The 27,906-nt window shown below is 45.6% G+C and overlaps 1 protein-coding gene across 2 annotated transcripts; it reads right to left on the bottom strand.

Moving 5' to 3' along the window:
- Positions 1-618: 618 nt before the first annotated feature.
- Positions 619-27,374, bottom strand: TIE1 (tyrosine kinase with immunoglobulin like and EGF like domains 1). Of its 2 annotated transcripts, XM_081865480.1 has the most exons (23): positions 26,749-27,373; positions 23,071-23,355; positions 20,207-20,317; positions 19,697-19,852; positions 19,035-19,166; positions 17,299-17,439; positions 14,093-14,221; positions 13,716-13,861; positions 13,028-13,172; positions 12,414-12,572; positions 11,238-11,375; positions 10,460-10,750; positions 9,633-9,923; positions 9,108-9,301; positions 8,739-8,949; positions 7,822-7,932; positions 6,284-6,474; positions 5,601-5,714; positions 5,379-5,449; positions 4,724-4,764; positions 3,850-3,946; positions 3,521-3,620; positions 619-3,102 (listed from the first exon to the last, which is right to left on the bottom strand). In XM_081865480.1, exons 1-23 carry the CDS (start codon positions 26,795-26,797, stop codon positions 3,031-3,033), a joined length of 3,375 nt encoding a protein of 1,124 aa, XP_081721606.1. In that variant the 5' UTR covers positions 26,798-27,373; the 3' UTR covers positions 619-3,030. The 2 variants fall into 2 exon arrangements, with proteins under 2 accessions (XP_081721606.1, XP_081721607.1); XM_081865481.1 differs by lacking the exon at positions 9,633-9,923 and having other exon boundaries at positions 26,749-27,374.
- Positions 27,375-27,906: the final 532 nt, after the last annotated feature.

Raw genomic sequence — 27,906 nt, 5'->3', positions numbered from 1 at the left:
GAATGACATGGTGGCATGACCTCACAAGGGCTCTCGTGGTTTACTTTCAGGTAACGGAAACACACCACCTGGAATGGTGACATTTTTTCCTGAAGGAGAAGGGATCAGGGATCCATAACTCGCTTGTTGCCTTGGCAACACTTACAGACGCAGAACCCTTTGGGCATATTTCTGTGAACTTGTACCGCCCTGGCAAACTGGGTTAAATCCAAGTTAAGAATAGTTATAGTGGTATTTGATTACTTTGCCAGTGAGTTATTTCTTGATTCAGTTGGGCCTCGTTTTTTCACTCCCTTCCCTGTTCTTACCAAAAGAACAATGTCAGCAATGTCTGGAGTGGAGCCAGCATTCCCTGCAGGGCAAAGGCCTACACTGAATTCTCTGGTAAAGAATATGCAAACAGTACTGGCCGCTAGTATTTGAAGGGGGGGACTGCCTCCTACAGCAGAGTGGGAGAAGTAGCCCTTTATGGCTGTTAAAATGGCTGCCAAAGTTACTGAGAGGCACATACAAAAATAAACAGTTTATATTCATTTGTAAGAGGATGGAGGCTAGAGAGTACCTCTTGATTTCTGTTAAAACACAAGGAAGGTTGTCATACCCCATTTCACAACTTCATCCTTTTTATGCATCCTTTATTATGTACAAATCTAACGCAGCATAGAACCGCTAGAGGCCTATACAGTCATGTACTGCTAATTTTGCACCTGTCTGAAAGCATATGTTCCATGGGTTATATCCACCACACAGCAAAACTGATTGCTCTCCTCGTTGACATTCCCATTTCCATGCAATGCTAGAATTGCTTCCATGGGTTTCTAGGAGAGTTCCAAAGCAACTCTTTGAAGTTCAGCTCCTATTCCCCTACCAATTTCCTTTGTTTCATAAGCCATTCATATATGGGCATTTCCAGACTATCACTATTTTGTGAGTGAGAGTTAACTGCGTATCGGCAAAGTTAAGATTTAAGAATTAAAGTGGATTCATCACTCTTGCACAAGAAACTCACTTCAAAAAAACCGACAAAACCACATACCCCTGCACAAAAACACATTCGCTTTTTTCAGTAAGGAAAGTGGCATTAAAATGCACTAGAAAATGTGTGACAACAATTGCTTGACCTAATATCATATAATCTCCCTGCAAACAAATCAGAATGAATGCTCTATAAACAGCCAACATCATAAAACCTCCCTGAAAACTTTGTGTAAACAAATCAGGATGAAGGCTCAATAAAAAGATTTGGAAACCTTATTCCGTGGCATCCTATAATGACAAGAGACTTGCAGTTCTCAGCCAGCAACTGATCTCACAACATGTGGACTGTGCCAGATCATTGAGGGGGACAGTTGTGTCTGCTTCCATGAACAATCCCTGTCCACAATGTTCTGCCCGGTGAAAAAAACTCCTCATGGTATTTGTTGAAAAGCAAATGTTTGGAGAAGCATCCAGGTGACATTATATTGCATAGGAAGCTGCCTTATACTAAGGCTGTGTACACACTCCCATTCACTCTGCATCCACTGAGCTCCCACTGCTTATTTGGGAAGTGGTGTACACACAACATTAGCCACAATCCAGATCTATCCTGTTGTTTTTTTTAATAGAATACTGTGTTTCCCCCCCAAACCAGCTTTGATCTGAATTGAGAAAAAGAACCACCTATCTGTGTTTAAGCCAATAATGTGCACACAACCCAGATTTGATTATTTGTTCATCTAGATCAGTATTTTCTCTTTCAAATTACAGCAGCTCCCCGGGGTCTTAGGAAGATGTATTTCCCATTGCCTGCTATCTGATCCTTCTAACTGAAATGCCTAGGGACTGAACCTAGAACTTTCTAGCATGCATGTGACTGCTCTGAGCTTTGGTCCCTCCTGTCGTATAACGTGTCACTTGAATGCTTGTACACAAGGAGGGCCTTGGTAGATTAAACCAAGGGTATATCCAGTCCTGTGCAATGCTTCTTTTGCATGAACGCATTCTCTTAGTTGGAATCAGCTTAATTGGAATCAGCACACGCACGGGCCTGCTAGACAAGGAGCAGGAGGAAGTTGCCAAAACGGGAGAAAAAGAGGGGAAGTGGAGGAGGACTCGCTCCTGGGACAGGTGTTCAAAGGTGTTACAATTCAGAACATTATGGAGGACTTGCTTAACAAGTTTGTGCAGTGCTGCACCTGTTCAAAGAAAAGCAGCAGGCTGTGATAAAGAACCCGGGAAAAGTGGGCTATTTTGGAAAGGATATGAGATGAACTGCAAACGGCACAGGCCAATGCTTTTAGCAGCAGCAGCAGCAGATGACATGAAAAGGGTCAATGTGAAAGCATTTAAACTCCTTCCTAGTGGCTGGCTTTGAAAATTGCTACTATCTCCACATTCCTGCCTTGTTCTGCAGAAATGAAGCCTGGAGGAGGGAGTGTAAAGAAGTGTGTTTCCATGCAGGTAGCAGGTAATCTTTGGCTAGGATCTGCCCTCCGCCTTCCTGCGAGGCATGAGATAATGGTTGTGGTGTATGTATGCATGAATATAGATGATGCAGATTCTCTAGCTTTCATAATGCTTTGCCTTTTTCTCCTCTCCTCTCCTCCCCATGCCAAATTCCAAGACCAAGAGGCACTCGTGTTTCAAGTCGAAGGCTGCTCCACATGCAAACCATGTCCTCCATTCATGCATGGGTCCCATACTGTCCATCTTGGAGGCAGGCTGGAATCGGCACATGGCGTTTGTGATATATAGGGCTACTGAGCATAGATGCACAATTTATAGCTGTGTGTCACTTCTCTGAACTCCATATATTTCCTTTAAGTTTGGCAGAGTCTTGGATTGTGATGTGTGCTGTCCATGCCCTTCTGGTCAGGGAAGAAGATGGCATGAGGGATGGGTTCATGAAGGATCCTCTGGACCAGCCAATTTCAGCTATGTTCTGTGCTCTATGTAAAAAGATGGTGGCATGACCAGGAGACATATGTACAGGAGGCTTCTATTGCCCTGTTTGGGTCCACAGGTTGGTGGGGTCAGTGCTCAAGTCTCTCATGCTTCCTCAGCCGTCACATCGATCCCTGCATAAGTAAAATTCTCAAACAAAGCCATGTTCACGTAGGCCTGTCAAAGGAGAAACAGAGTCAAGTTGGGGGGCTACTCCCTTTTACCCCTTCTTTTGTGAGTACATTTTCCTCCAGGTTCTGACTAAAAAAGACAATACAATAACTCATTTTTAAACCTTACACTGCAATCATGCTCAGAGCAAGCCCCAGCCCAACATCTTGGGACAATTGCCTGATATAGGGCCCAGTTCTAAGGACCACCTGCATCCTGCCTTGATGAAAGAAGCTGAGACCCTACAACAACAGGATATTCTTAGGTGAAGGGTATGGTAAGGGTGCTGGGCCCCCCCAATGGTGACACTGGGTTCTGTCATCTGACTGTAAACTCTGCTCACCCACATCTTTACAGCACACAGGCTGAAAGCTCAGGAGGTTTTTATTCAGAGCACAGCAAGAATATCCCTAGATAGTGATACCTTCCGAGCTTCCAGCATGCGGATGAGCTGCACCGATATCTGAGCAAAGGGTGGACGTTCATATGGCCGGTCCCGCCAGCACTGCCGCATTAGCTCATAGCTGCAGGAGAAGGTGAAGAATCAGAATGAAGCTAAATACACAAGGGAAGGGGAACTGCCAAGTTCACTGAATGCTTGGTCTACTGGGCATCTCTATCTCCAGCTCCTCCATCAGCATGCGACAGTGAGGAGATGTAGATTCTGAGGCCTAGCATGCCAGTGAGCACTGGCAGGAGATAACTGAGTAAATAGGATGTGTGTGTTGGGCAGGGGGAAGGGTTTCCACTTACACTTCGTCATCACAGTTGAGAGGCTTCTCCATGCGGTACCCTTGGGGCAGCTTTTCATAGAGTTCAGCACATGTCATGCCACAGTATGGCGTCCCTCCTAGGAAATCAGACGAGGCACCATATTCACCAGCATCTTGGGGCCACTAGTGGCCGGTGGGGCTCTATGGGTGGGGCTAATTTGCTCTCCGAGCTTCCTAACACTGCATGTTGCTGCTCCCATTGATGAGGGGTGGGAGGGGTGCGGTGCTGGGAGTGCTGAATTAGCTTGGCTGCTGTGCTGAGCATCCCACTGCCTTGCCCCTCCCCTGCCCCACTTGGTAACTGCCAGCGACACACAGTGTTGCAAAACCAGACAAGCAATGTAGCTCCACCTGTGCAACATCACTAGCCACCCCTGCTTGGTGCAATGCACACTTAACACAGCCTTCTGGGTGCTACTGGGACAAAGTCCTAAACCACCCATCTCTGTATGTCCTGTCCTCACCCATACATAATGCAAAGTGCAGCTAGACTGGAAGATGTACAGTAGCAACTATATGGTGAGGTGAATAGATTATGTAGGTTGGTAAGAGTTTTTCTCCCATGATGTTGTTATAGTTAGCCAGCCCATTTGGGGAAAGATCTGCTAAGACTAGGCATGCTCGCATTTTGTGTTTCTCCCCAAAGTGAAGGTTTTTATCCTGGCTGTCCTGTTAGGAAGATTGGTTCAAGGTTGTTTCCATGTTCCTCAACCAAAGTAAGGGTAAGGCACTCTGATGTCACTCACAGAGAGGAGGTTGGAGAAATGAAATGAAGAAGTTGTATTGAAGAGTGTGGGGCCAAAATGGGATGCATAGAATAAAGGACAGTGAGGGCAACAGAGACAGAAACTTACCAAGGCTAACTATTTCCCATAAGAGAACTCCAAACGACCACCTGCAAGAGAAAGACAAGTTAGGATGTAGGCTGAGGTCGTCCAGGTTTTCCACTCTACTGTAGCAAACTTGCTGCTTTTCTAAGATCATTTTTGTTCTGGCCTGCTACTAATACAGAGAGAAAAAAGAAAATACTGAAGCCAGTAGTTTCCCTTTGTTAATTGTAAGTTATTGTACACTTCCTTCAATATCTCAAAAAACACCAATAGGCTTTTTTTGTAGTATAGCATTCAAATGTATTGCAACTTAATGGATTGATTAAAGAAGTAAAAGACAGAGGATTATTCATACATTCTCCTCCTCATGACATTCCTCTTCATTGCATTTTCTACTTCTACTTGGAACAAAGGGGCCAAGTGAAGGCCCATCTAGCCCAGCACTCTGTTCTCACAATGGCTGATCAAATGCCCATGGGAAGACCACAGGCGGAACCACAGCACAACATAATATTTATCCTCCATAGATTTGTCTAATCCTCTCTTAAAGCCTTCCAGGTTGGCGGCCATCACTACTTTGGTGAGAAGAACTGAAGAAAGTACCACCTGCCACCTGATCACTGTCGTCCAATCTGCGGTTGACCCTGCCACCCTGCCCACCCACCCATAAATCACTCACACATCACTCTTGGTTGTGTACACACTGTAATTCAGGGACTCAATAGCCATCCAGCGAACTGGCAAACGGCCCTGTGAAAACAAGCATCATTGGGGTTACAGAAGCCCACTTTGAGTAGACCGGCGAACAAAGAGAAGAGATGGAGCTGGGCTCCACTCAGAGCAGAAGAGAAGCCTGAGGAATGAGGAAGGGGTCCACATGATCGTCTCTATCCAGACTTACCATAGTCTTCTTTACATAGACTTCCTCCCCCCGGGACAAACCAAAGTCGGCAATCTTGGAAGTCAGGTTTTCCCCTACCAGGATGTTCCTGGCAGCCAGGTCTCTGTGGATGAACTAGGGGAGGGCAGGAAACAGCAGTGAGTGACATAGGCAGTGGTAGAGAATTCAGGCATTCATCCTAGTCCACAGCTGCACACAACAGCATCTCATGAGCTATCTTGTGAAACCAAAGCCGTAGGCATCTCAAAATCTTGCCTTACATTTCACCTCCTGTATTGCTTCAGCATTCTCTGGTCCTAACTCAGAGCTGTACTGACATGAAGTTATCCCAGTTCTATCCATGTCAGTACAGCTCTTAGTTAGGACCAGAGAATGCTGAAGCAATACAGGATATAATTGGCATATGATTCCAATACACGTCTACTATTGCAAGCTTGAAGTCAGACACTCAGATGATGGACCTGCCATTCTGTGTATGTGAAACACATTACAAATGGAAAGCACAAACACAGGCCTGCTCTGTCTTTCCCCTCCTTGACTTTGCTTGCTAATTCCCCCCACCCCCCAAAAAGAGAACTGGTTCATGAGCCCAACTAGTGGAGCCAGCTCAGCCCAGCGGTTCCATCGACCAACATGAGCCCAACTAGTGGGAAAAGATGGCTAGGTGGTGAGGACACACAGACCTGTTTTTCACTCAAATACTGCATGCCTTTGGCCACATCAGATGCAAACTGTAAGAGCTGTTGGGATGTGAGGGTCGAGGCTGTCCCATGCTCCCTGGCAAAGGCAGGATCTGTCTCCAGGACTCGGCTCTTGCGCAGAAAATCTAGCAAGTTTCCGTAGGGTGCATATTCAATGGCGATGTACAAGTAACCTGGAAAATTAGGGAAGAGACTGTCAAGTCATGCCCAGACAAACATGTCAGGAAACTTGCTCCGTTAGAAGCAGCAGGGTTGAGAAAGAAAAGACCATAAAAATTATCAGAGATGAACCTGCGATAAGGCACAAGATCCTCCTCTGTATGAAGTAATATGGAGAGTGTATGTAGAAATATGCATGGTCATGAAAGATAGTAGACCAGATAGCGTCACTGCAACCACTAGGTGGTGCCAGTGCTTTGACAGGGTTCATCCACACTGCTCCTGAAAACCCCCTTTCCAAATCTGTTTTGTGCACTGTGGCCCTCTGGTGGTTCTGTACCTACGTGGGTTGTTTGCTCCTCTCACATTCTATTGTACCAGGGCCACATGCTCTGCCTATTTGTATTTCAGATCTGAAGTCTTCTTGCTCATTTTAAAACCCTGCCCATGGACCCTTCAAAAGCAGCCCATAAAACCCTCTGACACTCCCTTCTATCACTATTTCCAGCAGAAATAAGGAAACCTATGTGCTCTGCTTCCTTCCCCTCACCTCCATGCGCTTAAAGGGTATTGTTAGATTGCTACTATGATCTAACTAAACTTATTTTCCAAGACTGGTTAACAATGTGTTTCAGTGATCACCATCATTATCTCACCCTGCTATCAGCTCTATCAGTCATGCAAGTTGTTTGCTCTTAGTGCATTGCTGCTGTAAAGAAGGCAGAAGCTCCTGGTAGGGAAGATATCGTGATCTTGAAGGTGATTTTCCCAGGGTGAGGTTAATGCCTGGCATTCTGGGTGCGTTGACCCCTGTGATTTCCCCAAATGTGAGAAACTCGACTGCATAATTTCCTCCTCTAAAGGAGGAGGAAGATAACAACACTTCTGGGTTTGGTGTTTATGCTGCTTTGCAGTTACAGAAGCAGGCATCAGCGGATCTACCATTCTTTGCTTTCTGGTGGTAAAACTTTTGCCAGATTGTGACACCTGCTCACAGATGGCGCAATATGTTTTAAGGGTATGTATCTGTCTGTCACTCCCTCACAACAGCAAGCAAACACTAAACTTGGCACCCTAGAATAAGCAGCTCAAGTGTTGGCTCTGATTCCAATCGCTGCCCCATACTAACCACAGGGAGAGATTAAGGGGAAATGAAATAAGGAAATATTTTGCAAGGTGAAGGAGTGGGAAGAGAGGATGGGGCTTTTGGGCTTTGCGTGCTGGAGTGTGTGTTGTTTGAAAGCAGGGCGGGACCCTCCTCAGTGAATAAAGGAAAAGGTGGTGCAGATGAGCCCAAAGATGGAGGAGCAGGGGAAGAAGTAGTTAGCACTGGAGGGTGCCCTATTGACAAGGTGTCTCACCCTTGTTCTCGCAGGCTCCCAGCAGGTTGATGATATTGGGATGGTGGCCCAGCTTGCAAAGAACTTCCAGCTCTCCAGCAAAGTCCCGGTGGTCATTCTCAGAGGCAAATTCTGTGGTGGCAAGAACATTTCTTGTACATGTGGCCAAGCCCAGCTTTTTGGTGTGCTACATGCACGTTACAAATATATCTGTATCCTGAATGTGATTGGAAATGAACATTCCTGCATGAACATGTCACAGTTTTACAAGCATACATAACACCCTTGTTCACATGTAATGCTAAGCAAAACTATCAGTCAGTGTGAACAAACAAATACTGTGCAGGCTCCCAGAGAGGAGATAATGGACACTTTGTTCCTGCTTGGCCATTCTACTGATGTGTTGTGTGACACTGTGGTTTGGCTTAGCATGTTATCTGGATCTGGGCTTGTAGTTTAGCTGCCCCAGGCAAATCACAAGCTCCAAACCACAGGGCAGGCCTTGGTTATAGCTTGTGGCCTGGAATCCTGTGAATTGTAGTTTTAGAGCTGAAAATTGCTAAGTATCTCTGTTTCCCTGCACACTATGGTGCTAGCTACCTGAGATTGGGAATTGCTATGAAACCATTTTAAGTATGTGGTGGAGATATTCTCTATGATTGTGTTCGATGAGGAGGCCCATTGTCTTGCCTTCTGAACAGGGATATGCGAGGAGTGGCTGCTGTCTTCATTCTCTGAATACTTTGGTGCTTGAGCACCAAAAAAAGTAGATGCATATGTGTCTGATGGTCAATGCAGTCCCCACCACCAAGAAGGAGGCAAGTATCAGAACAGGTCTGCCAATCATCCATCATTTACACCCTAAGCAGGGCTAGCGAGGGAGAGGTAATGGTCTTCCTGTGTCAAGCATGGGAATCTGACTCCGTGCGGCATCTCACCTTTCAGCATCTTGATGGCTGCATTCATTCTCAGGCCATCTTTCTTGATCATGGCCCGGATGACTTGCCCAAAGTTCCCTTCCCCTATCATGTCCTCAAACTTGATGTCTTCCCACTCCAGGATAGGGTAGCTGAGGGGCTCAGGCTGGGGTTTGGGCCGGCGAGTCAGGGTCAGCGTGCCTGAGTTGAACTGCAAAATGGTCTCTTCCCCCTGTGAGAGGATGAGTTAAGTGGGGAGGTTGGCAGCAGCACTGCAAACCAAGTGGGTCAACAATCTGCTGTCACAAGCATGGTGGAGCATAAGAATTATGAGGGTGGGGAGCCAAGATCAGTGGGAAGAGGCAGGTGGGGCAGGGCAATATCACTCACAGAGCCTGACTGGTAGGTGAATGTACGGCGCCGGTGAAAGAAGTTCTTCTTGATGAGGAAAAGGGCCAGCAGGGCAAAGAGTATGGTCACACAAGTGACGGAGACAGAGCCCACAATGGCCAACAGCAACTGCTGGTCCAGGTTGGATGGAGGCAAGTTCTGGCTCCCCAAGGTGGGCACTTGGCTCAGGGCTCCTGCGGGAAAGAGGGAAGCAGTGCGTTTTGTAACAGTGCCTGGCTCTGCAATGAAGGAGGAGAAGGCAACTGCATGACATGATAGAGATGAAGAACCACTGCCATGAGTGGACTCTATGACTGTTCTGCCTCCCAGGGTAGATCAGTGCTCCAGGCCAAGGTGGCTGCTGCTGGTGTGGTTTGCCAGGAGCCAGTTGCACCTGCATCCTGGCTGGCCTGCATTTTGACTGTAGGAATCACAGAGGCATCTTCACGCACATTACTTGCCTCCTGTCCCACTCAGACCCCACCCCCTGGGACAGCCAACCAAACTTGCCCCTGGTCCACTCACCATCACCCACGATCTCAACTCTCACAGGCTTGCTCCACTCGCCTGGTACAAAAGAGCTGGCTCGCACCCGGAACTGGTAGAGCGCGCTGGTGTTCAGCCCTGCAATGATCTTTGTAGTATCCCAGCCGTTGTCCGTGTCCATCCACTGTGGCTCACTGGTACCCCCCAGCTGTTGCACCTCCACAATGTACTTGTTGATGCCACCATTGGGGTACTCAGGGGGCAGCCAGGTGAGCTTGACAGTGCTGTCAGCAAGGGGCTCCGCTGAGAGAGACCGTGGGGATGAGGGACCTGGGAGGCAAGTGGTACAGCTGTTGGCTCTGCAATTGTGACCTGTTCCACAACTGCTAGGAATGCAATCTGTGGCTTGGTGGACAGTGCAGTTGTGGACCTATTAGGCATAGGCATGAGAGGACATTGGTCAGCAGAGCTACTACGATGCCAAGAAACAATGAGCAAGGCGTAGGTTTCTCCCTGAGGCACCCCTCAGTTTTCCAGGGCAACACATGTGCTAATGCTTCCTGAGGAGTTTACAGAGGTTCAAAGCCTCTTGGAAGAAAATAGAAATCCCTGCAAAATAGGAAGCACCTTAGAGCCCGCAACACATAACACCATGCCAAGGCAAGTTAATTAGATTTTAGACCTGTCTACCAAGAAGGCAAGAGTATCAAGCCGGTCGGGACATCTCTGACATAGTACTTGTTCTGTAAGGGATCACCCGGGAGTAAAACCTTGCAGAGGCCACCCACCCCAGAGTCATTGATCCCCAGCCCTACTCCCTTCTGAGAGTGGCAGATTTCTCCCAGATGGTACATCCCGTTGCCCACCTTTGCTGTCAATCTTGACCTTGTAGAGGTCAGATGGAGGTCCGAGGCTGGTGCAGTGATAGACCAGCACCACCAGACTGTACTCCTTGTTGAATTTAAGGTTTGGAATGTAGGCAGACTGCACAATCATGGAAGTGATGTTTTCCTGATGGACGAGCTCCTTGGCTGCATCATAGAGCTGGACGAGGAACCCAGAGCCCACAGTGTCACCACCGGGCAGGTTCCAGTTCACATGCAATGTGTTGCTCCCTTCAACAAATGAGCGTTCAATCACAGGCTTGGCTGTTGGCTCTGTGTGGAATAGAGAAACAAAAAGCCATCAGCCTGATTCTCTTGCCAACAGCACCAAAGTTAAGTTGTTAACCTGGTTTATTCACATGTTAAGGGTCTTAACACACACTCACCCACCTCAAAGTAAACTTTATACAGTCATATACTGTGACAGAAGGCAGTTGGATCCCTGAGGTGGGAAGAGGTTGGGCTACTCATCTATAGGGCACTGGAATTTTGTTCTCCAACCAGAGGAGGTAGTGGCAGAAACAGGGCACTTAGCTGGTCTCTGTAGAATACCAGAGTAGGTATTTGCACAATCTCTCCTGGTTAATCTCTACTGACTGGAAGGATGGCTGAAGAACACCCATACGGGAACCAGGATATTAGAAACTGTAGGCATCCTTAGCACTACTCATACACCTACTACAGAATCTACTTCTTTTGATTTGGGCATTCTTCATCTCCCCACTTCCCAGATTTGGCTCACTGAACTTCAGATACTCACCTTGGCACTCTGTTACCATGACAGCGTGAGGGCCTGGGTCACCTTCCCCTCCATCTCCAGGGCGTGTTAGCTGAACCTTAACAAGGTAGGCCGTGACAGGTCGCAGGTTCATTAGGGTGATGTTCTGAGCATGGTCAACTGTTGATCAAATATGGGTCTGTTACTGTAGAGTCTCATGCTGAAGGTTATGCTCCATATTTTTGTTTACTGCAGAGAGCCCACTGCGCAGGGCCTTTTGACTGGGATCTGCAGCTCTGTGACCTTTCCTTTCAGACTAATGTCCCCTCCATTTTCTATTATCTGCTGAACAGGGACTGCCTCATATCCACAGAATACATTTAAAGCACATTCAGAATACATGACCTTCTCGGTGGTGGAACCTGCCCTGTGGAATGCCCTCCCATTAGATGTCAAAGAGATAAACAACTATACAACTTTCCGTAGATGTCTGAAGGCAGCCCTACATTGGGAAGTTTTTAATGTCTGGTACATTGTTGTGTTTTGTTATATTCTGCTGTATGCCACTTAGAATGACTGGGACAACCCAGATGTGTGGGGTACAATTAATTAATTAAAATTCCCCCAAAGAATCCTGGAAACTGCAGTTTATTAAGGCAGATGAGAATTGTAGCTGGGGTGGTGGTGGTTTGCAATTCCCAGGATCAAGAGTTGTGCCTAACTTTGGAGCCTGATCTCCTGTTCCTGTTGTAGCATATGCCTGAGAGAATCCTTGTTTCTTCATGATTGGCTGAGCTGAAAATATTTTGCTTCCCTGTTGAGCAGAATCCCCTGGGCCAAGAAGCATTGCTAGTTACTTAAATGACTCAAATGTGCATAAATGCACCATGTCCCTAGCTGAACTAAGATGTTAGATGGCTAGGGCAATGGGTTCTCATGGGCACTGCACTTCATGGTGTGCCCAGCTGTTCTATAAATATAAAACTTTTTATAAAAAGGAAATGAAGGGGGAAGGGCAGGAGATCTGGTGTCCAGCACAAAAGACCCAGAGCTCAGCCTCCTAGATCACCTGCTCACAACACTCCTGTCTGGATCGCTTTCTGTATAGTTGAAAAGAACTGAAGCCAGAGCAGGCACAGGTTTGAGAGAGCCCTGCAGATTTAAGAGAGCACACAAATTAGAGCGGCGACTCCATCTGGATTACAGCAAATCCCTTACCTACAATGGATGACCACTGAGAAGTGCCAGTTTGGGGCTTGTACAGAACCTTGATGGAGATGATGGGTCCATCACCTGAGACGCGCCCCACAGGCGATATCACAAGCTGCCGACTCTGCTTGGCCAGAAGCCTGGGTGGGCTTAGTGGCATGGGAGGCACTAAGGAAGGGAACAGCATCAATCACAAGCCAGGCAAACATGAAAGTAGACAAAGGGATTGCACATTTTACCTCTGCCCTTGAGAGAAAGATGACTGCAACTATTAGGACAGATTTGCACCAGATGTTTCTCATGCAATATTTTCCTGATTGGTACCTGGCACAATCCTAGTCTCTGTCTCTGATTAATGCTCTCCTTCTAGGTTTCTTTGCTTGAAAACTAGCACCACTTTTAAAGAGACACCACCTTTAAAGAGACATCAGACCCTCATTTTGCCTGGACAAGAACTGCAGAATATCTTAGGAGGGGTACTAAAATAAAAACTGTGTGGCAACATTTCAGTAACTGAGTTCTGTACAACCAAAGATGCTTCCTGTGATGATTTTGTAATTCTCAGAAGCTGAGCATGAATATCTCTAACCCTGAAATCTCACCACCTGTACTGTCCTGCTCACCTTTCACAGTGACCTTGAACTTGCCACTGTCCTGCCCACCCGTAGTGGAGACACGGCATTCCCAGAGGCTAGTGTCAGAGAGGACCAGCGGTGGCACTTGAAATTCACAGGTTGTCAAGTCTTTTTCCATGATGGCTTTCAGAGACTGGAGAGGTGAGAAGAGTAGAGTCATATCCTGTCTCAAGTCTTCTGTTTCTGAGTATTTGTGGGGAACCACAGTCCCATGGGATGCAGGTAGGGTTGACAGCTGACCTAGCCCCATCCTTACTAGTACCAACACAGAAGGGAATAGATCACATGCAATTATATAAACAGAAGGAAAAGTGGTGTCAGGACAATTGGACTGCTATGCTAAAGCACTCGTGCTTAAGCACCCAAATACTTACATAATTAACATAACCTCTAGTTTGATCCTGATTTATCCTCCTCGCGTGTGAACAGAGGTAGGGTTGCAAACCCACACAAAGAAACCCAATTTAACACCGTGTGCTTATCTATATCTGGGTGAAACCCAATTTAACACCCTGTGCTTATAGATTGATCTGGGTGAAAGGGAGATTACAGAGAGAAAAAGACCGAAGGGTATGAGTAGGGTGAGAGCAAGTTGGGGCTAGAGAGGCAGAGGGAAGAGCAAGCCCAGGCCTCTGGGATGGTACAGGGCCTGATCCAGGACATGATGGTAGCTTACCATGATCACTGTTCCATCAGCCTTGCGCAGTTCAATGTTTTCACGCACAGGGATTGGATTGCCTGTTGCCATGCAGGTAATTACAGGCTGGGAACCTAAGTTAAACTCCAAGTGAGAGACCAAGTTCTTGATCTGGGGGATCCGATCTTAGCACAGAACACCAGAATAAGGATAAAACATCATTACAATCATAATAAAATAGCATTTTTTAAAAGGGCAATATGATATTTATTCCCTGCCTCCCTTTATCTCTAGGTGGCAGACAACGGCTAACCACTATGCAGCACCCTCTCCCATTCATGTACTCGTTTGGCAGTTCTCTGGCACTGGGCCTGGTTCCTGTCATTCCCATGATACACATTCCAGAGTGCTTTTACCTGACTTTTCACAGTGCTGTCCATGCCAACCAGATGGGCAAATGCAGCCACTGAACCGGTTACAGGTGCCTCCATTCTGGCAATGACACTCCAGGGCACAGTCAGCACCGTACCTCCCAGAGGAGCAAGCTGGGGAAAGAGCACAGGGATCGCAGGTCAGTCTCCTCTGACTATTTCCCAGAGACTGGGGCTGCATACAAGCAGTGCGTTTAAGGCACAGTCAAAGCACACACTCAGAATTATAGTTGAATAAGGGTGCTGGGAATAGTGACTCTGTTAAGGGCAAACTTTAATTCCTAAGATTCTTTGGGGAGGGACAGGCTTTGAATGGCCTTTAAAGGCATGCTGTGTGTGCCTGGGTCAAGGATGTCCTACAGATTTCATGTATGCTGCTTTTAACCCGTCTCTCATTGTAAGTTTGCAGGCACGTAAGACCGAAAAGCAGTTTTAAATGTGCTGGCTTCCTTTTTAAAAAATGGATTGGTCACCTCCAGAATGTTATTAATTTTACTGGGGAGATTCAACTGCATGCCAGAAATGTAGGTTTGCAGAAATGAAGTAGATTAAAGTGCTCTGTTGCAACAAACCCACTTTTACAAATAACAAGAAAGGAGACTTTTTGCGATTTGGAAAATGACAGGGGCGGGGAGGGGGGAGCGGAATGCACTGAAAAATGTGCATAACAATAGATGGATGGGAAGACGTCTAACCTTCACACAAACAAATCAGGATAAATTCCCACTGTCATATATCCTCCCTACAAACATGTCAGAATAAATGCTCAATAATGGGTAGGCATCATATGAACTTTGCACTGGTTATATGATGCCCGTTCTTTATTGTACTTTGTGGAAGCAAACCAGGAATAATGCTAAACGAACAGCTCAGTCTGGAGGAGCCTTTTCTCTTTGCTATGGAACTTCCTGCTCACGAGGACCCCCTTTTTCTTTTGGTTTGTTGGAGCCAAGCAGGAGGGAAATGATTCTAAAGAAACAAAGGGAGGAAGCGGCTCTCTCCTGGATACAAGCCAAACAGAGTCCCAGCAGAGAAAGTAGCCAAAACTGAATAAAAATACTAAGGAATACTGTGAGTCTGAGATGAAGGGAGGGTTCTTGAACATCTTTTCCATGTGAAGATGTTCAGGAAACAATGTGACTATGCTGTTTGTTGGTAGTAACAACAATGAAACCACAAGTTTGCACTCTGGTTACGCGATTTAATGAAATTTGCATTCCTCGGTACTGTTCCAATATCCATGGTTCCTCCTAGCCACACCTGTAGGAGCTCTTCTTTCCCATGGCTTCATTATGTCTCACTTTCTGAGAGATCACATGACCCCAATGCTCATACAGTATTACCTTTTTCAGAATGATTACAGTGTTGATTTCACATAAGGACTGTTTCCCCACCCCCACCCTGAACCCTCCCTTGTGTGCTGAGAACTGGCACTTATTGTATCAAGAAAAATTCTAGCATTTGAATGAGACTTGGTAAACATTAGTTTTCTGAAGGTAATGCCTTTTCACAAGTAATTTTTACGATGTGAAACATACAAGGGTAAAAACACCACCTCATGGTAACATTACCCTATCCAAAAGTAACATGTTAATCAGATCTGATGTCACATTACATTAATAAACCGTATTCTTCATCCCATAGGACGCTCCGTCCCATAGGACGCACCTAGTTTTTTTGGGGGGGAAATAAAGGGGAAATAAATTCCTTTATTTCCCCCCCAAAACCAGGTCGGGGAAACCAAACCAGGTCGGGGAACAGCGGTATGGCGGCGCTCCGCCTCCCCAGTGTCCCCCAAGCTTGTGGGGCTGGCGCTGGGGAGAAGCACACTTCTCCCCAGCGCCAGCCTCCAAACCAAGTCGGGGAACAGCGGGATGGCGGTGCTGCGCTTCCCCGCTGTCCCCCGAGCTTGTGGGGCTGGCCGATGTCTGCCCGAAGCGCGGGGCGCTCTGCTTCAGCGCGCCCTGTGCTCCGTGCAGCAGGCTGCTATCCGTAGCCTAGGGAGCCCTGCGGGAACTCCTGCGGGCTCCCCAGGCTTGCTGATAGCTTCCTGAAGCCTGGAGAGCTCTCCAAGCTTCAGCGAAAGCCTGTATTCGCCCCATAGGACGCACACAGATTTCCCCTTCATTTTTGGAGGGGGAAAAGTGCATCCTATAGGGTGAAAAATACGGTATATGTAACCCTATTGCTGCTCTGAACACATACAAGAAGTCAGAAGCTTCAGTTTAGCAAGAAATCAATCACATGATGGCCATGTGGGTGGGGATCTACCACACCCTTCTAAAGAAAGACATGGGTGTTATTCAGCTATGTTTTACTCTGAATAGACCTATTGTAATTAATGGACCAAAGTTAAGTCATTTTTTACTATTTAAAAATACTACATGAAAATTTGATGGTGGTGCATGACAGAGTCTTTATCGTTTCCTCCCCAACTCTGGAGTTTGTTTTCCCTGGAAGTCCAGGCGGCAGAGACTCTGGTTGCTTTCAGACAACCTGTTTGTTGAGCATTCATCCTGATTTGTTTGCACAAAGTTTGTGGGGAGATTAGGTGACGCCAGAGGTATTTATTGAGCATTTGTTCTGATTTGTTTGCAGGGAGGTTATACAACTTTGAATCAAGCAATCCCAGTGCATTCTCCATCACTTTCCTTAATGCAAAAAGTCTAATATGGTGAGGCCTTCCAGTAAACTATAATTACGCAACCTGAATTTGCTGGTATGGAATTGAATCCCACCCGAAAATAGTGACAATCTAGGAGTGCCCTAAATTTGGCTTCTGCTGATGGGTAAAAACAATTTTACTCTCCTGGTTTTTTATGTTAACTAGTAGCCACCAGTTTGCCTCATTTGGTTGCTCTGTTACTGTTTTATTAATTGGATTATTTTAACATTTGATTTTCTTTCCTCGGTGTGTTTTTATGTATTGCTGGAAACTGCCCTAATGAAGGGTGGCCTACAAGTTTGCACCCTAAGCATTACACGAGGTTTGTTTTTATGCTGCCAAATGTAACATGGAAAGCAAGGGGAAAGGCAGCACAGAGTTTCTTTGGTTCTGTGGAACAGACGCCATACACTTGCATCTTGTGCCTTTCTAAGTAGGTCAGCTTCCCCCACCTCCCCATCTCATTTATCACCCTGGTGTCCAAAAGTATCATAGAGTTGGGAGAAAGAAACTGTGGGGGACATACCTGAGCCGCACTGAAGACCACTCCATCCAGTAGCACAGGAACAGCCATAAGGATCAGGCAGACAGAAGGCCAGCCCCTTGCAGCCTTGCTTGTTATGACATTTCTCCTGGCAGTTTCGCCCAAACATGCCTTCCTTACAAGCTGCAAGGCAAGAAGATTCTTGTCAGGGATTTACTGCCACTGTACTGACAAAGCCACACATGTTCACCAACCCTGCACTACATTTGCCAGTGCATTGTTCCTTCCTGTGTCCCTATCTGCACACAATCAGAACAAATCCTACAATGAATCCATAATTCCTCTTTATTGTGATGCCAAGTTTCTCCACTGCGATCTCTGGGTTCAGTCTCAAACCCATGTACCTTTTCTCACACAACACCAGTTGATCCCTCTGCAGAGATAAGGGACTTGGGACTCGAGATGTGAAGGCTATTTGGGACTCCATGGCCTTCTACCCACGCTTCATTGCCTAAGGCAGAGGCTTTCAAACTTTTTAAGTCCATGGCTCCCTTGACCAACTACATTCTTTCTGTAGCACCCCCGTGGGGCTCAGGAGCCCAGTTATGTCACCATGTGCCTGTAAGAGCTGGCAGTCTCTCCCCCTTTCTTGAACACCCTCCCTTGTGGAGTGTTCCCTCAGCCTCCTCTCCCCTCTCCTTGGGAGTCCCCTGGGCAGCCACTGCTGCTGCCCCTGGTCTCTGAGCTCCCCCCCCCCCCAGCCCCAAAGAGAGGTGCCTCCTCACTGCCCCACAGCGGCCTGGGACTTGTCTGTCCATTCCCAACAGCAGGGGCTAGTGGACTGGCTGTCTGGGCTCCCTCACCTGCTTGCTTGCTTACTCCTTGTCTCCTGACCAGCCCCAGAGGCAGCATTTGCCTGCGGAGCTTGTAGCCAGGGCTGCTGCAACAAACAGCTGTAAGAGCCTTTGAGAGGCAGAGATGTGAGACGGCATCAGAGGAGGGAGGGAAGAAAAGAGGGACAGAGGCACCCCTGACTGTCATTCAAGGCACCCTAGGGTGCCAAGGCACATTGGTTGAAAACCACTGGCCTAAGGAGTCATGCCTAAGTCTGAGGAGCTATTCTTGGGGATTCAACAGAGCATGTCTTTCCACCCTAGTCAAGAAGGAAATGTGAGCTTTCCCCATCAATTATGATTAGTCCTGACCCCAACCAGGAAACTTTCAAAAGGAAGAATACACTTGCAACCTCTGCACACCAAGGTTTAGGAGACTGAAAACTAATGCTTCTCCCACACCTAAGGACACATTCAAAGGAAGGTTTTGGAAGGGTTAGGAATTGCATCTGATGCACTTCTGGATACTGCACTGCATGGCTGGAGTAGTGCTTATACCCAACTTGCCTCTTCTTCCTGGGCAGACCATACAACAAAAGGGGTTCAGCCAGGTAACATCATTGGCCATGCAGCTCCTGCAGCTGGATTCCCAGTTTCAAAGCAGAGGAAAATTTACATGCTTTAGTCATGAGCTCTTCACAGGTACTCTTGTGTGCTTTCCACACAAAGGGCTGACTCTATGCAGGGGCACATCACTCAGAAATACAGGCAGTGCACTACCAAGGGGTGATGTGGCCCTCATATGGTACATATGGAGATACAGGGTCCAACATCCAACTAGGTTTCAAATGGCAACCATCTATACTCTTTGTGAAGATTTACAAGTGCAGTTCATGGAGCAGAGACATCTCTTCCTACCAAGACCATGTACACATTGCTTCTAACCTTTTTCACAGCGGGTGCCCATGAAGCCTGGTGGACAGATGCATTCTCCCTCAATATGGTGGCAGATGCCTCCATTCAGGCAGTCGGGACAGTCCTTGTCACAAGAAGAGCCCCATTTCTTGGCTGCACATCCTGGGAGGTTGGGAAGAGACAGACAGACAGACAGACAGACAGATTATTGCCTGAATGCACAGGAGGCCACTGCTTTGATGAAACTAGGCAGGTCTGGTTCTGGTCACTGCCTTGAGTACCAGGACGGAAGAAAGGCAGGATAGAAACATAAAATAATTAAAGAAGATTTAAAGAAGATGTGGAAGGAAGCCTGATCTCTGGACAGCAGAAGGCAGCATTAACCACAGTGCAGTCACTAACAGTCTCCAACAGCCACTCTGCTCAGGGTAAGTTCACAACTATGTGTTCATTACCCTCTGGCAGCAACTTAAAGTGACAACTCACATATGGGTAAAGAGGCACCACAGAGAAAGCCTTCTTATGATCTCAAACAATAGTTTTTAATAGAAGCTGTACATGTTCAGCTGGGAGTCTTTAAATGATGAGACACTGAATCACACCCACCCCATAACAAAGGATGTAAACAGACGCTAGTGGGGACGTCCATGGCTCCCATTGACCTGCATCTCTTCAGTTCTGCACTATCTTACCTCGCACAATCAGCCGGAAGAAGGCACTTGACAAAGGACTGTCCCCAATGAATGTAGCGCTGTAAATCCCACCGTCACTCACGCTGACAGGCGACAGGGTCAGAGTGGACTGGCTCTCCTTCACCTCCCCCTGGTCCTTGGTGTCATAGTAGGTCCCTGCAAATAAAAGTGGCAGGGACGAAGAAAAGCATGAGAGGTGACAACTGAACTCTGAATAAGCCCTACTAAGGCTTAATCCACTCCAGCCTGTGACTGGCCTGGATAGGGCTTAGAGGCTCCTGCAACCTCTAAGGACATCACTGACAGAGCAGTTTGGGTAGGAGAAGAACTGAGGAAGCACAAGGGCATCCAGCTGCAAGCCCACTGGCAGGTCTGGGCCTAGACTGCCAGCTTCGATTGACAAGGATGACTGAGGGCGGGCCTTGTTCCAGGAATGAGGTGGGGTGGGGAAGCATTGGAGCAGGGGCAGAGCTCCCCAAAGCCGTGCAGCTGGGAGAGGGGGTCACTTGCCATTCCTTTTCCACAAAATGTCTGCATTCTTCCCATGCTTTATCTTGGCAACAAGTACAGCTGGCTGGGAGAGGCTGAATGTCTGTGTCACTTTCTCTGGGACGAGGTTGGCTGCAGGGTCAGACAGAAACAGAGAGTGGGTTAGGAAGCAGGACCTGCAATATTTTCTCTTCCCTGATCATCAGAGGGTCATACTCTGGATTGCCCAGATCTGTCATTCCATCTTTGTCTGGGATTTCCAGAACTTACCTAAACACTTCATCCTGCTCAACATGTATATTTGCCTATTTTACCCTATTTAATGGAATCTGTATACCACTTAATTGGGGGGGGGGACTCCAAACGTTTTACTTAAAATAAAAAATACATTAAAATTATTGATAGAAGTCAGATTTGAAGCCAATTTAACCTTAAAAATAATAATAAAGGAGCAGCTGAAACTACACATTATAAAATAAAGTTAAAATATTATATCATATATAAAATACATGTCAGTTTCACTAATCTGGGTAGGCTTGTCTAAACAAAAAAGTTTTTAATGGCTACAGAAAACAACACAGCTAAGATGCCTGCCTAATGTCAATAGGCAGGGAGTTCCAGAGTGCAAAGGCCACCAGGCTAAAAGATGAAATCCTTACAAGGGTGGAACAAACTGTGTGTGGCATTTTCTACACATATTGCAAGGGGAAAGGTGAGCATGTAGGCTTAGTGGAGGTACTAACTCACAGTGTTCGGAACAATATAATAATAGTAATAGTAATAGTAATAGTAATAGTAATAGTAATAGTAATAGTAATAGTAATAATAATATTGTTTATACCCCGCCCATCTGGCTGGGTTTCCCCAGCCATTCTGGACAGCTTCCAACAAAATATTAAAATACAACAAGTGAGGTGAAAGTTGATGGGCCCATTTTAGGTAATGTTAGGGTTAGGATTGTTCTACATCTTATTGTTAACATCATCCTTATTCTTCTTTCCAAACCCTCCCTTATGAGCATATCTCCCAAAGTCATGCTTTAAATTGTATCTTTAACAAAGCCTGGATTTCCAGTGGTGTGTTTGTTCCGCCTCACCCAAATCAATGTTTATCATACTTCAAAGGCCTTCTAAGATAAGAAAATCTAGTCAATTTTCAGATATTCTTCCTGGGTTCTTTGTTTAAATTATCTGACTGATGTCTCTTTTCCTGGCAATAAGAATCACTCAAATGACTAATGACTGACTAGCACCATAGCATCCAGAAATACTTTTGTAGTAGGATGCCAGGGGAAATGTGTGCCCTTAAGTTCATAGAATTATAGAAATGTAGGAATCTCAACTAAAGCATCCAAGACAGATACCCTATTTACTGCATGGTTAGATCTGTGTATGCCATTCTATGAGTACTAGTAGCAACAGTTATGAAAATCATATACAGTGGTACCTTGGTTCTCAAATGCCTTGGTACTCAAACTTGGAACCCAAACACTGCAAACCCAGAAATAAGTGTTCCAGTTTGTGAATTTTTTCAGAAGCCAAATGTGCTCCGTTTTGAGTGCCACACTTCCATTTTGAGTGTTACACTGAGGTCTGTCTGTTTTTGTGGCTCTTTTTTGTTTTGTTTTTGTGACTGTGTGGAAACCAGTTCAGCTAATGAATGATTTATTGTGTGACTGCAGTACATTGTTTATTGCTTTTATGGATCAATGGTCTTGTTAGATAGTAAAATTCATGCTAAATTGCTGTTTTAGGGGTTGTTTTTAAAAGTCTGGAACGGATTAATCCATTTTGAATTACTTTCTATGGGAAAGCGTGCCTTGGTTTTGGAACGCTTTGGTTTTGGAATGGACTTCCGGAACGGATTAAGTTTGAGAACCAAGGTACCACTGTATATAAATCAATAAAATATGCCAGAATCCCTTCCACAGATGTCAGCAGGATTTTTTTTTCCAGCAAGGGGGCAAAATAAATACTACAAACAAACAAACAAACAAACAAACAAACAAACAAACAAACAAACCTAGAATTAGAGAACAGGTCTGCCATTTCTGGTAAGTCCAGTGACTAGGAGTGGCTCACCCATTGGGGTGGAGCTACAACAATAGCCTCTTGGCAGTGATATCACCAGTGAAGTCATTCCTGTGCAGCCATGACTTCACAGCAATCTTCCCACTCCCAGTAAGTGGCAATGATGCCCTTTCCATGAGGCTATTGCTGTGGGTCTGCCTGTGCTGGTGACTGAGTGGTGACAAGGCCTAGGTAGACCTGTCTTCAGAGAAATTTCCAGGTCTTCCTCTTTGCTGTGGACCTCCTTTTCATCTATGGGTAGACTGGCCTACAGACATCTTTTTCCACTCACTGTGGTGTTTTTTCTCTAGCTTCTTTCATCCACTCCTCTTTTTAAAACCCAGCCAGAAACCCAGCCAGAGGGGCAGGGTATGAATAAAGTAAAGTAAAGTAAAGTAAAGTAAAGTAAAGTAAAGTAAAGTAAAGTAAAGTAAAGTAAAGTAAAGTAAAATACATTGCACTGCTGCTGCAATCAATTTCACACACACACGCCAACACACATTTATCTGGCTGGGCCTAAAACAAAATGAATTCCCTAGATTGATTAATACTCATTTTTGCTTTTTCCTTGTCCTGGTAAATAAACATATTGCAAGAATGACCCCAGGGTCTGGGTCTGAGGAGGGTATAGAGAGAAGACTCCATTACCTTAGCCTTGGTCTTATCACAATGATGTAAGGACCTAACATTGAGAAAGAATAACTTCAAAGTACATATCACTCCCAGTTCTCAGAAAGTGCAGACTTTCAGCCTTTAGAAACCACATATCTGCATATTATCTTTTCCAGTGTCATGTTGAATCTCTCTCAAGCTTACCATCCACATTGTTGTGCACATAAACCACCCTGGTTTGTTCTGACTCAGTCTGCCCCAAGCAGTATGTGATGCCCACCAGGTCTGCCCGGGAGAAGCCGCTCATTTGCACTGCATGGCTGCTGTTCTTGTACATCTGGAATCTGGACCTGGGGTGGGTCATGACAATTTTATTGTCTCTGTCAATCTGGAGGCTGGCATTTCGCTCACCAGTCACACACGAGAGGTAGAAGTTGGTGTGTGAGGGACTCAAAACGTTGGCCATCAGGGTGATATCCATAATTGCTCCTGCATCAGGAGGACAAGAGAAGGTGTTATTTTAGGATAGGGAGAGCAAACGATCTCAGCATAATTCACACAATCGAAGCCAGGCCTTGCCTAGGCTCTAGAAGAGGAGCAGGGAACTCTCCCACTGTGAGGGCCAGCTTCACTCAGGTGAAAGTAGCCAGGGACTGCTTACCTGTGACATACTTGTGTTTCCGCTTCATGAAAGTAACATCTGAAGCTATGTGCTTTCTTTCAACTGATATAAACTCCAGTTGTTCCTATTTAACAGGGACATTGTCTCTAGTAAATCCCTAGTAAATCCCATCCCTCTGGGAAGAGCCACTGAACGTAGAATCTTTGTTGATAAGTTGAATATGTATACGTATACCTAATTGCTTACATCTAATAACAGATACTGTGCGTAGGACTGTTTTGTGTGTGTGTGTGTGTGTGTGTGCGCGCGTGCACACACACACACACACACACAAATTCTTTTAATACAAAGGTACAGTGGATGGTGCTCAACCTCTGTTGCCATTTCAACAACACAGCAGGAAGTTCTTATCTAATATGTTAAAAACAATATTATTATTCCGTCTCGGGACACATACAGTACAGGTTTGAAAACAAATCATTATACCACCACTTAAAATATTTATCCGTGTATTTGTTTGAATTTGGAAAGGAACATAGAGATTGCTTGTATGATGAGATAGCACATTAATAGCCTTTGGGCTATTGTTTTGTCAATTATGACAAAATCCCTACATGTTAAGCATGCCTTCTTCTGTCTACATGTACATACATCACAATACACAAATGTAAACACATCATGTGACAATCAATGTGTTTGTCACACATTATTTCCAGCATAGAAATCCAGAAATCTTTTCAGGAATAACAATGATGCTATTACCAGAATACTTCTATTACACATTATATATTCTGGAATGCCACCCTTATATTTGAATTGATCAGATTGTCTCTCTCATTATGCTTGTGTGACCCTGAAGGCTTGCAACTCTTATTAACCTTTCTTAGATATGATGTTCTGATGTCACTTTTCAGAAAACAGCTAATTATATTCTGATGAAACACAGAAGACGTTGCCCTTCTGCTGTTTCATTTCGTTTCATTTCACAGTATGGGTTAACCCTTTTACCTGTGCTATTTTCCCAATGAAAAATCCACCCTACCCACCTCAGAAGCTATTTCCTGTGTTAGTAAGAAACATGTGAGCACACAGGCTTGAGTATAGCTTCAATGCACAAACTTAGCTAGAGAGCAGGGCTTTAAATAATCCATTTGTGGCCTTTTGGGACTGGATACACACAATAGCTTTTTCCAGGCTATGATGGTATGAGACAGACATGATGTGTCCACTCACTGCAATCTCTCTTATGAGGAAAAGGGATTCACGGGGCATTGCAGTGGTTCAAAACTCTGCAAGATTTATCTGAACAGAGTCAAAAGAAATGTACATGTAAACCCAAGCCAACAGTGTCTGTATCACCCAATTTTCCCGTAACAACTGTGTTCAGCCATATGGTGGTTCTTTCTATCACCCAAGCATGTGTTTGTAGCACAAATGGTGGTCAGAATGATCTCAAAACACCCATCGCCCATGGAATACCACTGACGGGCATTACCAAAACTGCTTTTCTTCCATTCTCTATTCACTGTGTTCCATGCCTGGATGGAAAAGGTTGGAGATGGCCATGGAATTCAGTCTTTGAGAATACAGACTAACCTGATCTACACCTTCCAGACCAATCTGCAGATCAGAACTTAGTTACCCATCAGCTCTTCACGTTCCTCAAATGCTCCATCACAGCTCAGCAACAGTATTAAAGTATGTTTAAAGGTGCGAATTTTAAAAGAAAATATGTCTAAGGATGCCTGCAGATGTCCTTTTTATTTCATATTCATGATTATTGGTGATCATGATGCCGTTGGGGCTGTCACACATAATCCTGCTTTCAATACTGTTTTGGCCTGCAGAAGTTTTGGGGTGGTCACCCAGCTTAATTTCCAATCAGTGCATATCCTGCCACTGCCACTGCCTGCTATAACTTTCCCGAACAACAATAATGTGGTAGCACTGGGGAAGCATCACAAAGAACAAACTAGGAAATAGAAAAAAAATAAATCCACTACCGACACACTATTTTTGTGTCCAGAACATGTTGCAGAATACACTCACGATGGAACACTAGCATAGGAGGAGCCCTCAAATATGTATCTAGATGTGGAACTCCATGTAGTTTTTTAAAACTAAAACAACAACACCACACACATATACGAGAGATTAATATGAAAATGGGATAGAAAGGACATGAGTGAAGTCATGCAAAAAAATGACACAGATCAGAAATTGAATGATTTGTCCATCACTCACCATATGGCTAAGATTTTCCACTCTTAGCTGGGAGAGAGAAAGAGGATGTTGCAGAAACAGCACATGGGGCTGCACATAACAGCATCTCTGAAAACGTTTAAATCCCAGACCCACTATTCTGGTGGCACCAGGGGTTCCTCACCCAGAGCCCAATTAAACAGGGCTGACTACTGCTGAGGGTGGTCAACCTGATTAAAATACTGGACCTGTTGGTAGCTAATGCAGCATCTACACATGAAGGAATGCAGCACAACAAAGGTGGGTGTTCAGAGAGCTCGTAACAAGGTTTCCCCCTTCGTATGCCATTCAAGGATTCTCCCAGCACCGCCTGTAATTGTAGGGTATTTTCATAGTGGTTCCCCAATTTGCTGAATAGACAACAGGCTGACGCATCAGACTACCTACCCTTAATTGGATATACGGTAATGAATACCAGTATAATTCTAGATAGGAGTAGCTTGTGGCTTCCTGTCCAGAAAAGGGGATGACCACCCCTTTTTATTTATTTCTTTAATTTCATAATATTTATGAAAACGAAAACAAACAAAAAAACATTGAAGTGGTTTACAAAAAGAATAAAACAATAAAACTACCAGTAATTTTTTTTTAAAGATAATAAAACATTTAAAAAGTAATTAAAACCAATGATGCCCTAAAAGCAGATTAAAATACATCAACCTTCTACCTGTCTGGAAAGACTTGTCTAAACAACGTATTTAACCAAAAAAAGAGTACAGCGAAGGCGCATGCCTGATATCAATATTTGGGGAGTTCCAAAGATTGGGTGCTGCCACACTAAAAGACTGATTTCTTACAAATGCAGAACAAGTATTATGTGGCACCATTCTACTGACACTATGTCCCGGTCTGTTGGACTCCAATAGTAGTAAGTTCTACCTTGGCACAGAGCTGTAACCACTAGCTCTGCAACCTTCTCCAAGTTCCATTCTTTCTGCCACCAAAACCAATAGCAACCCACCTCCCACCAACCTGTTAAGGGGGGAAAAGGACTTTACCTGCCAGATGCAAGAAGAGAGTTAAAACACAAAGCCTGCCCAGTCTCATTTTCCTGAGTATACACAGTGTCAGGAGAGCTCAGACATCACGGATCCAGAAAAGGAAAAGATGATGGGGGCATTTGCGTTGTTTTTCATTTGCAGAGTGCGCCCTCTATGCCTGATGCTCCTGTGTCTTCCATTGCTTTGAATGGGTCAGAGTAGCTCGAAGGAAGTTCACACACACCCCATGAGGAAGACAGATTCTGGTTCTCTGGTTTAGAAAATCCCGCTCCTGCTTTCTGAAGTGTATGTTACGAGCCTCAGGAAAAGAAACTCTGGCTGAGTTTCGGTCCACCTGCTTGGGAGTTCAGATTGTCCCCTCCAAGGCCCTTCCACCCATTCCAGCGCTTTGTTCCCTGCCACGTGTTGCTGCAGAAGAGATTATGACCTGCCTGTTTCTTCCATGCTTGCTTGTAGAGCCTTCCTGGGGTGCTTCAGCCTGGGGTGCATAAACACACATGCACAAGCAACCTCTGGGCAGTTCAGGAGCTGATTAAGAGTGAGACTAGATTGGGCACAGCAAGAGCTGCGAGTCAGTGGGAAGAGCTTTCTCGGCTGGGATTCAGCCAGAGCAGGAATGGCGTCTGTTGGGGGAGGGATGCTTAGAGGCCCTCACAGACAGCACAGCAATGACATGAAATCCTGTTTCCCATGCACCATTTCCTGCTCTCCACCCATTGTTCCTTGCCTGTCTCTTGCTCCTGCAGGAGGAAGCAATGCACTGCGAGGTTGTTGGACTGAGCTCCCAACGGAGAGAGGCTTGAAATGAAGAGACACCCCACTGGTGTTCAGGGTTCAAGAAACTCTCTTTAGTCATGTTTTCCAAATCCAAGGCTAAGGAACAAGCCGCTGCCAGTCTGGGAGAGAAGTGGTTTTCTTACTGCCTCTTTAGATTCTAGTCAGGAACAACAGTTTACAGTTGCTGAGGAAAGAAGGTATCATGGAGTCCTGAAGTTGATTACAGTGGTACCTCAGGTTACATATGCTTCAGGTTACATACGCTTCAGGTTACAGACTCCACTAACCCAGAAATAGTGCTTCAGGTTAAGAACTTTGCTTCAGGATGAGAACAGAAATCGTGCTCCAGCAGTGCGGCAGCAGCAGGAGGCCCCATTA

The sequence above is a fragment of the Podarcis erhardii genome, assembly GCF_964252035.2.
Source record: "Podarcis erhardii genome assembly, chromosome: 6".
Classification (NCBI taxonomy): Eukaryota; Metazoa; Chordata; class Lepidosauria; order Squamata; family Lacertidae; genus Podarcis; species Podarcis erhardii.
Note: the sequence above shows the minus strand (reverse complement) of the source record. Positions and strands in the feature narration are given on the sequence as shown.